Source organism: Pieris rapae, chromosome 9 (genome assembly GCF_905147795.1).
Source record: "Pieris rapae chromosome 9, ilPieRapa1.1, whole genome shotgun sequence".
Lineage (NCBI taxonomy): Eukaryota > Metazoa > Arthropoda > Insecta > Lepidoptera > Pieridae > Pieris > Pieris rapae.
In genome coordinates, this window is record NC_059517.1 from 3,611,786 (window position 1) to 3,629,327 (window position 17,542).

At 39.2% G+C, this 17,542-nt stretch overlaps 2 protein-coding genes across 2 annotated transcripts; one reads left to right on the top strand and one right to left on the bottom strand.

Annotated features, from left to right (window-relative positions):
• Nucleotides 1-389: 389 nt before the first annotated feature.
• LOC110999718 (PHD and RING finger domain-containing protein 1) lies at nucleotides 390-9,627 on the top strand. The gene is made up of 9 exons (XM_022268921.2): nucleotides 390-782; nucleotides 852-1,307; nucleotides 1,465-1,560; nucleotides 1,663-2,070; nucleotides 2,154-2,420; nucleotides 2,503-6,775; nucleotides 6,859-6,953; nucleotides 8,534-8,662; nucleotides 8,997-9,627. The coding sequence occupies exons 1-9, from the start codon at nucleotides 645-647 to the stop codon at nucleotides 9,099-9,101; spliced, it is 5,967 nt and encodes a 1,988-aa protein (XP_022124613.2). The 5' UTR covers nucleotides 390-644; the 3' UTR covers nucleotides 9,102-9,627.
• Nucleotides 9,628-9,764: 137 nt separating this feature from the next.
• LOC110999719 (lysosomal aspartic protease) lies at nucleotides 9,765-13,887 on the bottom strand. The gene is made up of 7 exons (XM_022268924.2): nucleotides 13,802-13,887; nucleotides 13,621-13,677; nucleotides 13,451-13,531; nucleotides 13,056-13,182; nucleotides 11,876-11,999; nucleotides 11,129-11,808; nucleotides 9,765-10,199 (listed from the first exon to the last, which is right to left on the bottom strand). Exons 3-7 carry the CDS (start codon nucleotides 13,510-13,512, stop codon nucleotides 10,038-10,040), a joined length of 1,155 nt encoding a protein of 384 aa, XP_022124616.1. The 5' UTR covers nucleotides 13,513-13,531; nucleotides 13,621-13,677; nucleotides 13,802-13,887; the 3' UTR covers nucleotides 9,765-10,037.
• Between the last annotated feature and the right edge of the window lie 3,655 nt (nucleotides 13,888-17,542).

Below are 17,542 nucleotides of genomic sequence, written 5' to 3' on the forward strand. Positions count from 1 at the left end.
GTCGTATAATTAGAAACACTTCTTATGAATGAAGAAAGTATGCCTTCAACGTAAAAATATTCGTAAATTCAATAATTAATAATCATTCAGTAATATTTGAATGGCCATTCAAATATACTTCATTATTTATATTAGGTCATAACACAGATCAATTTTAAGACGGTAAATCATTTTCCCCACAAAAAATATCAATCAAGACAACTACCTCAGAAGCTATTTTAATGCGGCTTTAGAGACAATGTGTAGGTATATATTATGTGGATTAAAGTTACTAATTATACCAATTTACGAGTTATCGCGGCACCATTATTTATAAGCTGTGATCGACGTATTATACAGAATCCATAACATTATCTATAGTTAGTAGTTATTCAAATGGCAATCAAAAAATGGCCGACTGGTCATAAAAGCGGCTTGCTGTCAAAATATTACGATTGAGAATAGTTTTGATATCTTATATGATTCATTTAAAAGTATATAAACATATACCAGTTTATATTTTTAATAAATTTAATAACCTGAATGCATTCACCTTATAGTATTTTATTACGTTATCAAATATATCTGCGAAGGACGTATACACCTTTGCAATTCGATTCGTGTCGTGCTTATTGAAGTTATCTCGTCCTATTTACCGTTCCAAAATGAACGAAGACAGTGGTGATGAGTCGCCTCCACGATCCAAAAGAAAGATAAAGAGAGTTATGATAGTCTCTTCTAGTTCCGGGTCGGACAGCGAAGATACCCTTGCTTTGATCAAAACACGTAAAAAAAAGCTCAGGGTAACTATAATTTTAACAATATAAAAAAAATAATTGGAAACTAAATTAACTGTTTGTATTTCTTTTTAGATTATAAGTGACGACGGGACAAGTGACAGTAGTGGCAGCTCAGTAGTGTGTTCCGCCAAAAGAAATCGCAGCGTACCAAAGCTGAGAGATTCAGAGCTCGACAGTGACTCATCATTAGATGTTAGGGGCTGTGATAATATTGCAATGGCATCTACATCCAAACAAACATCTGGTTTTGCATCTGACAGTTCAGAGGGAAACTCTGAGAAATGTTCTATCTGTTTGCTACGCTTTACCAATCAAAAGATTGGTACCCCAATAAATTGTTTACATATATTTTGTTTGGATTGTATTACTGAGTGGTCTAAAAATGTGAATTCATGTCCTGTGGATAGAATAACATTTGAATCAATAGTTGTTCGAAGCTGCATCGGTGGAAGTGTGATCCGGACTGAGCCAGTCAAAGTTATGGAGCGTCGCCCCTCTTTTGATATACTTATGGCCACTGTTTGTGAAGTAAGTAATCTTTTTTATAAGACTGAATGTATTAAGCCTATTTCAAAACATTACCTTCATACTGAAGATTGTGAGGTTATATATATCAGTTTAGGAAATATTTTATCTATATTATTTCTTTCTATTAACAGATGTTTGTGGTGGTTTGTCATTTCAGATATGTGCAAGAGCTGACAATGAAGACACAATGTTGTTGTGTGATGGTTGTGATCTCGGCTATCATATGCAATGCCTCACACCACCCCTTACTGAGGTATTTCATTGCTTGCTTTTAATTTAGTGTTACTACTTAGTAATTTGTCTTGTAACATTGGGTCATGAGTAAGGTGTTCAAAATACTTATTAAAATTTGCAGGTTCCAGCTACTGAACAATGGTTTTGTCCAAATTGTGACATTTTTGATGTAATGGACTTTATTGATATAGAAGAAGTAAGTGACCTATTGGATGAAGCATCCGATCTTGGTATGCCAACGGGGCCACGACCATCTCATCTAAGAGCTCATAGGACTACTCATAGACCAGGCAGGCAATCTAATCGAAATATAAATTCTGCAAGTGATGAACATAATGATGGTAATAGCATTGAAGATAGACCAAGCACCTCATCAGGCACAAGAGGTTCTTACAGATCTAGGACAAGAGCTATTAGACAAACAAGCAAGAGAACAAATAGAAGAACTAGAAACGTAATTATTGAATATGAAATAGAAGAGAACGGAGATCACCCCCTTGCCAGGAGATATACAGTTAGAAAGAAAAAGGTATTATTTTTTTATAGGCATTGCCTATGTCTGCTTCAATTACTGCTTGTTACATATATTTCAAGAATATATTAAATTTATAGAGACAAAGTAAGCGTCGGCCACGTACTGTGGGCCGTCGCAGTCACGTGCAACGCAGCGTCCGTGCAAGACTACAATCGCAGCGGGGCACGGTTGAAGCGCACAATCTGCCTCACCCTCGACTTCGCGAAGCTCTTCCCACCCTCGACCTCTTCGGGACGGATCCCCAACTGGACTTGTACTCCGACGATGACGTCGCTATCTCTGAAGGTGCTTCCACTATGGTCGCCACGCGCCCCACACCCACGATTCTTAATGCATATAGACAGGTGAATCAAATATTATATATTCATTAAAACATTAGCTTGTTGAGTGTTTGAATGAGTTCATATAATTACTTTTTAATTTCAGGCAAGAAGAAAAATGATTACTGTTCCATCTCCACAACATGCATCGTCAGCCCCAGACATACTTTCGAGTATATTAGAGAGCCAGACAATGTTTCTTTCTAAAAAATCCATTGTCTCCGTATCTGTTGATGGCAATGTAAACATAAAATTGCAAAAGTCTAAGAGTATAACACCTAATTTGCAGCAAAAACAGAAGAAGGATGATAAAATTGATTTGTCAAAATATGACGATTACGGAAAGAAAGTACCCTCGTACCCGGGACAGTCGCGGGGTGGCGGCGGTGGTTGGGGAGGCGGTTATAGACCTCCCCGAGACCCGCCCCGAGGAGGTGGTCACTGCGGCCGTCCCGCTTACGACAGCTACAGGCAACCGCCTGGAAGCGTCTATTCGGATAACTATAGAAACAATAATATGCGACGCAATTCAGAACCGGACTTTTTTGACAACTTTCCTCGGCGTCCTCATCAGTTTCCTCCAAACGATGAGAACTATTTTGACAGGCAGAGAAGAAATCTCCAGAACGATCCTAATAGACCCCAACACTTTTCCGACAACTTTAGACACGATCAAAATCAAGGCAGATTTAGTACAGGACCGTCATGGCAACCGTATGGGAACCCTCCGCCTGTGGCTCGCCAAGATGTTCCCCCTGCGACAGCCAGGCATTCGTTTGGCGGCTTCGAGAATCCACTAGACATGAGAATGGGGCAAGTTCCATTTACGCCATCATCGGTTCCATCTTATTCGAGGTTGGAATCAGCTGCAAACTCACAACAAAAACCACAACCGCTGCACCACAGAGCCGAAGATTCCCTTTCGTGTCGGCCTCTTGCGCAGCCACCGTTGCCGAATTTGTCCAGATCGGTTGATTTGGAAAAATCTGAAGACGAGAAAAGTGATCCGGGTCTCGTCATTGATACTGAAAAGTATGACCCAACTGAACCCACAAATGATGACGACAGTGGTGAGGATCAAAAGTATTCACCACAACCGTCGCCAACCGTGGCTACCGCGGCAGCGCCAACATCCGGACCGGCAACTGCCTTATCGCCGCCTTCTAAACCTTTGCCATGTGTCGAAAATATTCTAGCTGGGATCGACACAAGTAAAATAAACGTGCCACCAAACATTTTAGACAATGCTGTGAGACAAGTATTACAACAACATAGAAACTTAATTGCCTCGCCTGTTGTCACTAATACTAATGAAAAGAGTGATGAGGACTCGGACGGAGATTGCCCGAACTTTTCTATATACTCTGCGACCAGTGTGCATATAGCTAATAGTTGTGGTGTAGCTGATGAAATAGAGCAAAAGAAACCTCAGCACAATAGTATGGAAGATCTCGTACAAGAAGATGATGATGTTCCAACACCTGAGGTGGCGTCCTCAATAAAGTCGGATAATGAGAATCCCGTTGAGACACAAGAGCATCATACAACAAACATTTCGGTTCCTGTCTCCAAAACTCCTGCGTCCAATTCTGAATCCAATAGCATAAAAAGTAAAACTGAAGAAGAGTATAAAGAGAAGGTGTCTAAAAGATGTCCAATAACCACCAGTACTCGAAATCCTATTAAAATCAAACTTAACACGCCTTCACTAATTAAGAGGGTATCGTTATACGACGAAGAAGATGGTAGTCAATATACAAACGACAAACCAGACAATGTGACAGAAGAAAAGATAGATACCGGCACACAACTAAGCGAGAAACATGACAAAATCTCAGATGAAAATATTGCTGAAAAGTCACTTGTGCTTGAAAATGATGTATTAATTAATGAAAAATTATCTTTTACGAAAAACTTGTCAGAGGTCAGCACTACAGGAGCAAGGGAGAATATCAATAAAGTAGATGAAATAGAATTATCTAGTGAAATTAAAGACGATAAAGAGAAACAGGATGATTCTGACGAGGAAAAAATAGAGGAGGAAGAAGACATTTGTGAAAAAGATGTATGTACTTACTCTAAAGATGACGACGAGATCCAAGACAAAGAAGATGACGAGAACCTAGAAAAAATGACAGAATCTATCAGCGAGACTGAAGATGAGCGAAGTTACACGCCATGTTTGGACGAAAACAAACTTAAAGATGCCTCTTTCGAGACGGATAAAGATAAAGCTTTAGAAGGACTAGATACAGAAATGATATCTGAAGAGGAAGAAAATGAAATGTTTTCAGAAAATGAGCGACCGAAATCGGAGCAGTCAGAACCTTCTCCAATCAAAGTCAAACCAGTAGAACAATCACAACCTGATCTGATAGAGAAGAAGAAAAGTGAGAAGAAAAAGAGTGACGGCCGAGAAGATAAAAAGAAAAAGAAAAAAGATTCCAAAAAGGAAGGGAAAGACAAAAGTAAGAGTAAAAAGAAGGCAGAAGTAGCTTTTAAGAAACTGAGTAAAAGTGGCAAAGAAAGAAATTACAGAGAGAGGGATAAGGACGAGAAGAAAAAGAAAGATCGACGATCGTCGAGCGAGCCGCCCGAGTCTAAGAAGAAGCGAAAGGAAAAGCGTAAAGATATGGAGCGTTATGATGTGCGCACTCTCGTCAGCGAAAAGCGGAGGAAAGTGAAAGATCCCTTCGGCCGAGACGTTTCGCCTCGTGCGCGTTCTCCCTCACGTTCCGTGTCGCTTGAGCCTGTTACACGTCCGCGCCGCCGCTCTTTATCGCGTGGCCGGCGATCCATTTCACGAGGACACACGTCACCCATTAGAAACCGTCGCACACCGTCACGACCGCGACGATCTCCTATTCGCCGATCGATATCTCCTGTGGGTCTTCGGGAATCGCCTCGTCGGCGCTCCGCGGGACGCATCGGGCGTTCTTCTCCAACGCGCAGAGGGCTCCGGCGTTCGCCCTCCCCTCGCTCCCTCACTCCGCGTGTCTCGCCGCGGCGCCGTTCTCTGCCTAGGAAGAGACGCCGCCGCTCCGGTTCGCGTCCGCGCCGGAAACGTTCGCCATCTCCGAGTCCACGACGCGCTAACAAAAAGAAAAAGCGTATTCGGTCGGATCGTTCTCCATCCCGCCGACCCAACAAATCACCGCAGAAATCACCGCACAGGAAAGCGAGAAGTAGTAGATCGCCTGAGCCGTCTCCGATTCGTCAGATACCTTCACCGTCCATCGATTCGCAACTTCTGTCACCCCGTACGCCGCCCGAGCCGCAACTTCGAGCGCCTTCCGAGGACGTGACCCGGCGAAGACGGCGTGACATCGATCGCCCGCGCCGTCGCGTCAGGGACCCGCCTGGCCCTTCCAAGGAAGTCTTCACTTCAGGAGATAACATTTTAGTCAGCGTCAGTTTTAAAGATCAAGAGAGGTGCGAAGAAAATGAGCGACGACGACGTCGAGAAAACAAACGGGATCGAAGACACCGGCGCCGCAATGCCGCGCCCATCGATACAGAGGCCATCAAGCCGGTCGCAATCATCGACCTTGACCGTTCACCGTTTCGCGAACTGACACCCTCGCCCAAAAATGTCATAGTACTCAGCGACAGCGAGCCCGGTGAGCGAGACACCGCAGAAGAGCATGCGCCGGCGCCGGAGGCCGCGCAGCCTCCGAGCGAGCAACCCTTCGTTGGAGCCGGACCCAAGACGCCGCCCGAGCCGAGCGGACCCGAGCCAGCTATGCCGCCGGTCGCCGCCGTAGGTCCGTCGACGGCGCCGCCGACCTCGGAACAGCCGCAGGCGGCTTCGCCTCAGCTGGATTCGCACTCCCCAGACGCATATGATCCATTCGAGCCGACCCGGTCGGCCTCCGGGTCACCCGGCTCGGCGAGATCGTGCGCTTCCGCAGACGATGCGCCGACGCCGCCGCGGACTCTGATGACACTGGAAGCGGCGCAGCGAACTAATATGTCGGCGGACGAGGTGCTAGACCGGCGGCCGCTCTCGCCAGCAGAAAAGGTGCTGGCGTTGCTGCAATCTACGCGGGACACGTCGCCGGAGCCTCCGCCGGGTGAGGCGAATGAGCCGGCAGGGGCCGGAGCTGCGATACCGCAGCTGCAGCCCCGAATCGTGCTGCCGTCGCCGACGCGTGCGCCCGCTAAGCTGTTCCCAGGCAAGCCTTCGCCGATCAAGTCCAACCCGGTGAAGCCGATGCAAGCTGTCCGACCCCCTTCCGAAGGGGGCGCCTCACCGTATTCGCCCGGATCTTCAGATTTCGGCGACCTGTTCGAGCCGAGGGACTCGTTCGAGGCGATCCTTCGCGGCCGTCGCGGCAAGAACGCTGCCAAGGTGCCGGTTAAACTCAACAAAAAGAAAGGTAAATTTAATCGTTTTCTAAGCCTAAACAACTCCCTCGTCAGATGTCCAGTTCTTTATCAACATCTTTCTGTCTTATTTCAGGAAAGACGCAGGTAGGCGTCAAGATAGACGATGAGAACCTTAAGATCTTGGATGAACTGCCGAGTTCTGCGGTCGAAATGCAAGTCAAGAGCAAGGTGAGCAGAAATCTAGTTTTTAGAAATTAATGTAAAACCATTTTAAATTTAAACAGCTTGTCAGTCAGTGGTCTGAAATGTATATTTTAATTAATATGTCATAAGTGTTAAGAGTATCAGTACGGTTCCTGGGTTGTTAGGGGTGCTTTAAATAATAAAGGATTTCTGTTTTACTCTATATGGTCCGAGATCCCACTGCAGGATTGGTGCGTTCATCGAGTTTTTGTTTAAAACCAAATTTTTATGTTTATTTATAATTAGGAGAATATATATTTACTAGGTTGCCTATCAAAATTTGGCCGCCAATATTTTTAATTAAATTATTTTGAATTGATTTTTGGTAAAAGATTACGTTTTAAAGCGTCGCACAGTCGGCAACCGCTGTCCTTGTCTGACAAATGACGTACGCGCTAACTCTCTTTCAGTCTACCTCAAATATTTATGATCTTTAACCGCCAGCAACCCTCATTTGCGGCCAGATATAATTAGGCACCCTTATATGAAAATTAATAGAAAAAAATTAGCTTCAATTTGACATATAATTAATAGATATCCGTTATAAACGTATAAATATATCGGAATCATACCTGTTTACACTTGGCTGCAAAGAGGTGCGGCCATGTGCGCAACGGCAACCGTGATTTTTTAGAATCTTCATATTAATTACCGTGATGTAGACGTTATTTTATTTAAAAATTAAATGAACGTAATCTTTTACCAAAAATCAATTCAAAATAATGTAATTAAAAATATTGGCGGCCAAATTTTGATAGGCAACCTAGTAAATATATATTCTCCTAATTATAAATAAACATAAAAATTTGGTTTTAAACAAAAACTCGATGAACGCACCAATCCTGCAGTGGGATCTCGGACTAATATTAACCACTCGCGTATAGCTAGAGAATATAGGCGAAATAATGTATGTTAATTACTATGTAACGAATGTATGCATTTGAATGCCTTCCTATTGCCAGCAAAAGTAAGCAAAGCTCTCAAACATAATAGTACCTAAACGTATTAATAATTTTAGGAATCATAGACAATTAATGAATGATATGCGCAACAAAGTAAATAATTACTGCTGACGTAATTACCAAAAAAAAAATATTTGCAATTCACACGTGATAGAAGTGAAACCTTCAAAAACAAAGTTTTTATAATTAATCATATTTAAATTAAACATTTTTCACCATCTAAACTTTTCATTAAAAACAGTATATTTTAATGATAAATTTTAATTTATAGGTTTAATATAAATCTTTAATTTGACAAAAACTAAAACAACGTAAGTTTGAAATTTGACATTATTCGAAAAGCGGCAGAAAAATAATGCCTCCTATCTCATTTTCTCCCACGTTAAATCTTATGAATATATGTTCTGTCTCTTTTTATTATCGCTTTTTCCGTTGCATCCGGTTTGAAATTACGATTCTAAAGAAGTTTCACTTCAATAAGAAAATTAGAGACCCCCCCCGCCTCATCCCTATAGTGCTTACGTAATACTTGAACGGCCCCTAACCTAACATCACTGCGGCTCGCGAATTTTAACGATTAGCGTTTGGGTATAATATTCGCAGTTCCTGAAGAAGCTGAATCGTCAAGAGCGTGTTGTAGAAGAAGTGAAACTGGTGCTGAAGCCGCACTACAACAAAAAGCACGTCACCAAGGACGAATACAAGCACATACTGCGGCGCGCCGTACCCAAGGTACATTGATCGTTATACACTATAAAAAACGATAAAACAAAATTATTATTTTTTAATTCAGTATTCTATATAATCAATACATATTCATATGTGTGTATATATTTGTAAATTGTAGCTTATTTCTCGGAAGATATCTTTCATATATTCTGATGGCACAAAGCATGTATATATCTATTTGAAGACAATAGATCAGTGAAATACTATTTATTTAGTAGCGGTAATTATCTAGAATGTATTTACTTATTTATTTACCATAATATACAAATAAAAAAAAAACAAAAATGGAAACTTTAACATCTATTTAATAAATGAAACGAATGGCGTGGTCTTTCAGATATGTCACAACAAGACGGGCGAGATCAACCCAGCCAAGATTCAATCTCTTGTGGAGGCCTACGTCAAGAAGTTCAGGAAAAGACGCAAACTCGGCCTCGCCTAACCTTTACACTCAGATTCATTATTGTAATATAAGTCAGTATAATTTATGTACGACGTTTTAATGTTTTATTATTTAAATGTTACAGATTATTGAATTTATTTATAAAAATTGAGGTCCGAAGGAGCAAAATTATCTGTAAAGTAAATAGTCTGCATATTCTCAACCGAAGTTAGGTGAATTTATGTATATTAAATTTTGTAATATTACAAGTATTAAGATGTGTGGGCTTCAGTAAATTTGTACAAGATTTTTTACACATTTAAATTAAAAATCATTTCAATATTTGTAGAGATTTAGTTCAATTATATTTAGTTGGAAATAGAATTTAAGTTTAGGTTAAGGACTAGTAAGGTAGAAAATAAATGTTAATGCATAAACAATTATTTTATTTTATCTTGCGTTATTTATTTCCCTCACAGCATATTCATTCATACTTAATGAAGCAAAAAAGGTTAAATGTTTGATACAAATAATGTAATTTTGTTCAAAATAATATAAATTCCTAGATAAACAAACAAGATTATTTTTTAGGATTTCTTATCATCAAGCAAAACTTGGTATATAATCGTTGTGTCATACGGTTTTAAATTAAATTGTTACAGATATTTGTATGATTGATATAAAAACCACCCATGTAATAATAGGATTTTTACTAAAAAGCTGTTTATTGTTTTAACATTTAATAAAACATTTTACTACAAACTAAACAGATATTTATTCAGAAAGACAAGCAAATTGCACCTCTGATGACCGTCACACCCTTGACAAACTCACCGAGATTCAAATCTAAATTCATTATTATATTATGAGAACGCTGACTAAAATGACACAAGAAAACGTTCCTTTTCTATACTATAATTAGCATTAGGTAATTATACATTAAAAAAAATGTAGTCTCATGTATACAGACTGACTAAATTTTTAATATGTGGGCCATTACTTGGCCTGTGCGAAGCCAATGGTTTTGTTTTGCATGTCGAATTCGGTATAATAGCGGCCGATGAACACATCGCCCAAGATCCATAGGGGTCCATTGGGTGGCGGGATGTCCAATCCCATGAAGCCCGAAAGACACACCGTCTTGCCGAATTGGGACACCTGTACACGCAAAACATTAATAAGTAAAGATGAATTTAGCTACAAACAACATAATTAAATTTTCCTACTTCGAGTACATCCTAAACATTATTTTCAATGTTTCATGTTCTTCTGAATTATATGGTTGAATTCAGTTATGTCAGTCGGATATGTTGTAGTAGGAGACTGCATCGCACTGTCCGCACAGCACACAATAAAGCAAACCGTAAGTGAAAAAAACTAAAACGGACTGCCTATAAACATAATTTTTATACTTTATGTTCCTCGATTGATGGAGGATTGGAGTTATTTTTTTGACACGCGTGACTCAGATGAAGCCTAAATGCTTTTTAGTTAGTTTTAGTTTTTAGTTTGGGTTTATAGAAAACGGTTATAGCCCAGTAATTATCGTAAATATTGCTATCCTGAATGTTACTAAGTGAGAAATATAAATTTACTAATTCTTCGAACAATTACCCAGATTATTCTGTTTGTAGGGCACACCATAAACTGAATCTTGCTGAAGCTTGCGTTTGAAAGTTATGAAGAGAGTTAATGTACTCACCTTTACTTGTCTTAGGGATGGTCTGGTCAATACATTGAAGACCAGACGGGACTTACATTTGGCCTACTACATACTAAAACTTTTGCGAGGGGTAGTGTGTAACCCAAACATGTTCCTAGAACTCGGTTTCTTTGTACCTATGGGATAATTGGGACGGCGAAGGCTAAGGTTGTTTGCTATACCAAGGGCCAGAACCAGTCTACTGAACGTTATCGGTTATCTCGGATACTATCGACATATTGTTCGCAGAGTGAATTCAGTGAAGCGATATTGTGTATATAATGTGTTTAATATTATATTTTAATTTATTTTTTCTTGACATGTCGTATTGGCATATGCTGTAAGAATAATGAATATATTTCTGAAAATAAATAATGCGACTCACTCTTAGGATATAGTCCGTAGGCTGAAGAGAGAAGCGAGCGCCGGCGATAGAGAGCGTGACTGGTGGTAAGCGTGCTAGGAGCGAGCAGTCCACGGCGAACTGGCCGAAGGCGATTGGCGTGGCGCCTAGGGCTCGGTTGAGGGCCTCAACATCGCGAGCCGGGCCGGCAATCAGCGAGGTGCCCGTGTCAGCGATGGCCTGGCAGCCCCCGCTGCACAGAGACACGTTCCCACCTTCGATTCCGTCCATCTGGAATTGCCAGTAGGTGGCACGCGTCAATGGCACGCGTGTGAACCCGCCCGTGTAGTGCGCCGGGTCAGATCCGCCGAGGATGATCTCGCCGCCCTGCGCCGCGCTCGCATCACGGTTCAGGTAGAAGGAGAAGATGGGGGCCACGAGCCCTTGCGCCACCATGTTGTCAAAGACGGGCGGCACGCCATCCACGGCAATGCTGGAGAACGCCATGCCGAGGATGCCATCGAACTTAGCGGCGACAAAGGCTAGGCCTGGCTCCGACATGGCCTCTGCAAACGTCTGGCGGCGCACCGTCAGTCCACCCACCGACACGTCGTCTGTCGATAGGAACCCGGAGAGCGAGCCCGAGCCATACTGGATGGCGAATTCGGTGCCGTTCTTCACGTAGGTCTGCGACTTGCTGCTGTCGTACTTGTTGTGGAGCACTGAAAACGACCGCCATTTTAGCGCTGAGTACGACACGAAGTGTAAGTAGTCGAACAGTATACATACAACATGCGATGTTAGTGTAGTGACATTTTTTGGATGGCACCCAAAGGTTGGAGGACCCCGTGTCGAAAACGACCTTAAAGGTCTGAGGTGGATTTCCGATCGAAATAGGTCCATAGTATTGCGCCTGGAAAATATAATCAAATTTTACTTTGATGGTGCATCTAGTTTAAGTTTTTTCTTTATTAAGAATTTTTCTATTGAAAATGGATCAAACTATTTAAAAGTGACCATTTGTTATTATAATAATCTCTAAAGAGTTAATGTAGTGGAATTCTAGTAGGCTATTTGGAAATATGAAAAATATAGAATTCTTAAAAAATATAACTGCGCCTGTCAAAAATGGTAAAATAAGAAAGACCTGCAATATATTTGATGTTTGTTTATGTGTTCACAGTAATTGTATGCCATAAGTTTCATTCGAATTTTTAAAGCCAATACCTAAACGGCTACTACTAGCCTGTATAATAGGAATTTAAACAGATAAACTAGTTCTTATAATTTTTTGTGAAGGGAGGCTAATCCTCCGTTATCTTTCTCCATTTAATATCTAAATTAAAATTAATATGGTGGATGGAAAGAACATTGAAAAAATAAGGCCACTTTTGCTTCAGTAATCTTTGTCAGACTAAATTGAATGGTAGGCAACACTCAATTGGATTACTAACTTATATTGTAACTATAGCTATGAAGCCTTTGAAATGTAAGTAATTTGTTTGATATTTAAAATAACCAAATAGTAATTTAAAATAATAATACAATGTTGTTGATATCAATTAAAAAATTTGCATATTAATAAACTGATAAAAATCAATTGTAATAATTATGGAAACAATAAAAAGTAATTACATACTTTTCTTCCAAGAATGTAAGTTTTATAAACCTGAGGTCCCACTCATGCTTATAAATATATGCATATGATCCAAAAAAAAATTAATTGTACTTAAATATTATTGGAACAATGACAAGGAATACAAGACAAATAAATGAAAACAAATAAAGCAGGAGCAATGACAACAACAGTGGATAAAGCAAGGGTTATCAGTTTTTAACCTTAAACATGACAACAAAGGTGATAGGCTACAATAATTATATGAATACAGATATTTGTTGTTAAAATTATACAAATAGTTTTTCCTACCAACTAATGAAATTGCTATATAAGCCTTCATAGAATACTTACATCCAGGTAGTTAGACAGAGGCTCTGGAGCGGGACCTCGCGTGGCATATTTGACGCGCGTTACATGCAACTCTGTGCCCACCTCATGCAACTGCTTGCGGACTGACTGAATGCGGTACAATGGCACTCTAATCGAAATCAAATTTTAATTAAACAACCTGTTCAGAAACAGTAGTTAATAAATTAATAATAGTTTAATAAATTTATTAGCAATTCTCCTAAATTTTTCATACCTTAATAATTACACTTAAAATTTCTGAAACATACTATTATGTATACTATATAAATTATAAAATATACGTATTTACTTATACAACGAATACTTTAAGCCGATAAGTAATTAATATTCTTAGAAAGAATAAGCAAAAAACTACATACAGTAAAACATTACGATACCTTTGAAAATCAGCTAAGCAAGTTGCTACAACAGCTAAAAACACAATCCAAGTCCTAATCATCTTGAAAGTCACCGCTACCCTGTAAATTTTTAAATTAAAATTATTAGACACAGTGCCAGAACTAGGAAATGCGACCAGGAAAGAAACAATAATAAACTTTCTACTCACTGCGATGCAAATAGCTGTAGACGACCGGTCTGACAAAGAGCGAATCGTTAATGAGTACTACAACAAAAAAACAAAGACGTGTAATAATTGTTCCAATGTTTGATTATCTAATAGCGGTTCTTAGGTAAGTAGTGTTATTGTATTGTATGGTAGTTGATAATAAATAATAAAAATGATGTACCTGCCGGTTTCAAGCAAATTGCAGAAATAATAATACACCGTAATGACATTGACACCAGACCGCAGACGTCTCACGATGATTTGAAAATAAAAACATCGATTGACGTGATATTATTTCTATAATTTACGGGCATACCACAGATTGAAAGTACAGTTTCTTATACATACTCGTGACTCGGGTTTTAAGATTCAGAAACGAGACTTTTCTTATAGTGCTATAACTCTCATAGTTTAAAATCCAGTACATATTTGACGATTAATCATTTGGAAATTTAAAGATTAATCACATTCTTAAATCACAACGCTGAAAAAGAAAGAAGTATAATTTAGTCGAGGCCTGACCTCGATGTCTATTGTTCCATAAATTTAATAATAAGCCCCGTTATTTGAAGCAAGAATTAGAATTCTTCAATAAAAGAATTTTCAAATGCGTAAAAAGCCAGGCAAAAAATTACTTGTTTCCCGTGAAGTCCTTATTAATTTTAAATGTCAGCAGGATTCATATACACTTACTAGTTATTTTATCTAGTTGCTCTAGTTATAATATTGTAAGCGTATGTATTATATATACAACTGCAACGTTGTTGTCTTGAAACTTGAAATTTTCCTTTTGCCTAGGAAATATAATACCGTACGGAAATTAAAAATATAATGTGACGATGAACCCGTTAGCTACTCTTTTTAAAAGAAGAAAGAGAGTTCTCTTTTAGAAAGAGAAAAGATGAATTGCCTGTTTTAATGATTGCAGAAGATTTTAATTTATTTTATTACAAACACAACTCTTGAATAGGTATTAGAAGAGATTCCAAGAGCAGCTAAAAGTCCTTCAATTGTTACTACGAAACGTTCTAGATCCAGTCATGAGAGTTTGGGGGGCAGGAGGTAGCTTTATACAGTTAGAGGCTTATTACACCACGCGATATTCAGACAGTCTTACTAAGATTCAGCCTAATGTAATAAGAGTTAGCCAGTTAGCCTGTCTAATTAGACCGACCGAATGGGTTCGGCGGTGCTTACTGGCTGAATATCGTGTAGTGTAATAAGACTTAGCATGCTAAACCATTCAGTCAGCGCGCGGCAGTCGCAGAGCAAAGACGTTTGTACATGTTTGTTTTCTGTGGCCGCGTGCACCATGGCGTGTTCGCAAGAAAAAAAAGTACTTTGGAATGTTTTTTATTTTTTATAGATAAAGTTAGCCAACGCTCGACACACTGATACATTGGTAAAAACAAGCATGAATCTTAAATTTAGAAAGAAGGTTCGGACAATCAATCTTATTATAGAATATCTTAGCTGCAAACGATGTGTCAATAAATTCTGCGATTCTCTAATGACGACATACTAAAGTGTGCCAGCCTGGTTCTGTTCTTGATTTGTACCGAGACATGCCATTTTTATTGCCATATTGAATGTATGGAGTATCTATTAAATTACATATAATAATATAAATTACTAATATAACATTTTAATAGTCATTCAAACTCGGCAACTCCTACTCTAAGGTAGTTTCTTAAGTCACATGGCGACATCCGTCACCGACTACGTACGCTTTGCAAATGAGTAAAAATGAGTTAGCATGCGGTATTCAGTCCAGTGTAATAGCGGGCTTGCTAATTAGATTTTAAGACAGTCTTACTAAGAGGCTTATTACACTATGCGATATTCAGACTGCCTTAGTAAGACTGTCTTAAAATCTAATTAGCAAGCTCGCTATTACACTGGACTGAATACCGCATGCTAACTCATTTTTACTCATTTGCAAAGCGTACGTAGTCAGTGACGGATGTCGCCATGTGACTTAAGAAACTACCTTAGAGTAGGAGTTGCCGAGGTTGAATGACTATTAAAATGTTATATTAGTAATTTATATTATTATATTATGTAATTTAATAGATACTCCATACATTCAATATGGCAATAAAAATGGCATGTCTCGGTACAAATCAAGAACAGAACCAGGCTGGCACACTTTAGTATGTTGTCATTAGAGAATCGCAGAAAATTTATTTAAATTTATTGACACATCGTTTGCAGCTAAGATATTCTATAATAAGATTGATTGTCCGAACCTTCTTTCTAAATTTAAGATTCATGTTTGTTTTTACCAATGTATCAGTGTGTCGAGCGTTGGCTAACTTTATCTATAAAAAATAAAAAACATTCCAAAGTACTTTTTTTTCTTGCGAACACGCCATGGTGCACGCGGCCACAGAAAACAAACATGTACAAACGTCTTTACTCTGCGACTGCCGCGCGCTGACTGAATGGTTTAGCGTGCTAAGTCTTATTACACTACACGATATTCAGCAAGTAAGCCAGTAAGCACCGCCGAACCCATTCGGTCGGTCTAATTAGACAGGCTAACTGGCTAACTCTTATTACATTTGGCTGAATCTTAGTAAGACAGTCTGAATATCGCATAGTGTAATAAGCCTTTATGTCAGTCTGAATATCGCATAGTGTAATAAGCACTTAAAGTTTATAATAGCTTACTCACGCTGGTGCCAACCAGTCTTAGATGACATTTTCAGCTGTTATATAGCGACTGACATAATATCTATAAGTACTGATAATAACTCTTATCTAAAATCAAAATAAATGAAAATTTTTCGTGGTTTGTTATATAAATTTATAAATAACAGAAATGTACTTAATAAATATTTTTCTTCAAATAATGTTATACCTATTACCTATTATTAACCTCAAAAACTCATCTTATCATGTTTTAGTTGTTCGATTTTAACAAGAATTGGTATTCGCAATTCGCAAATTCACAAACGCGTGTTTGTAATTCTCAATTTTCCCCGATCTTGATTCGGGATTACCGTAGCGACAATGCTCACGTTAGCGCTACACAGAATTTTGCGAGGAGGCGCTCGACAAAACGCTTTTTGTCTATCAGTATAAAACCGTAATTGGCTGAGCAATGCACGACGTACACAGAGGGGGGTAGTGTCAATGCGGAACCCACTTGCCAGTACTTCTAAAATTACTTTTGTCTTTATTATTCCCTGCGGCTCTTTAGCTCATCACTGCAGCATAAGTCACTTCATCGTGATGTACCTCTAACCTCACATTTTCTGTTTTACTCCCTTTGCTTCGGTCAGTACTTTCCTGCAATTCCTTTGAAGGGCGGCCGGGTTTATGGAGTCGCCAATCAGTTAGAGAGATGATGCCCTCAAGTAATTGTACGTTTGTTTTTCGGTAACGGTGTTCTTTGTAGGCTGTAGCCCACCGCGGTCCACTTACACCTGTATTGGTGTCTTAAATACTGTTACACTATCGCGGAGTAAATTGATTCGACTCGTATTTGAGCATTTGGTCATTTCGGTTAGGTTTTCCTCGAGAAAAAACAGATTTTTTTCATTCTAAACTTTTTCATTTTGTTGAACATATACTCTCTTGATAAAGTCATCGAGGGCTCAACACCTGCCGTCAAAAGTCAACCCTTGTTTTTAGTACAGAACTGAAATACTTGTGTAGATGCCTACATATATGGCGCAATCGTTCTTACATTGCATTTATTATCTAGGTTAAGTCAATGCCCTGTAAGCATTTACATTATATTTTAAATGAATAAAAATAAGGAGTCGTTTTCCAAGGCTTGTCTGAGATGGTTGTTTAATTATATTATTTCTCTTTCACATATTGTTATGTGTCTACACATACGATACCCCACACTTGTTTTTTTCTTCTTAAAACCACATTGAATTAAATGCCAATAAAATACGGTGGCGCAAGG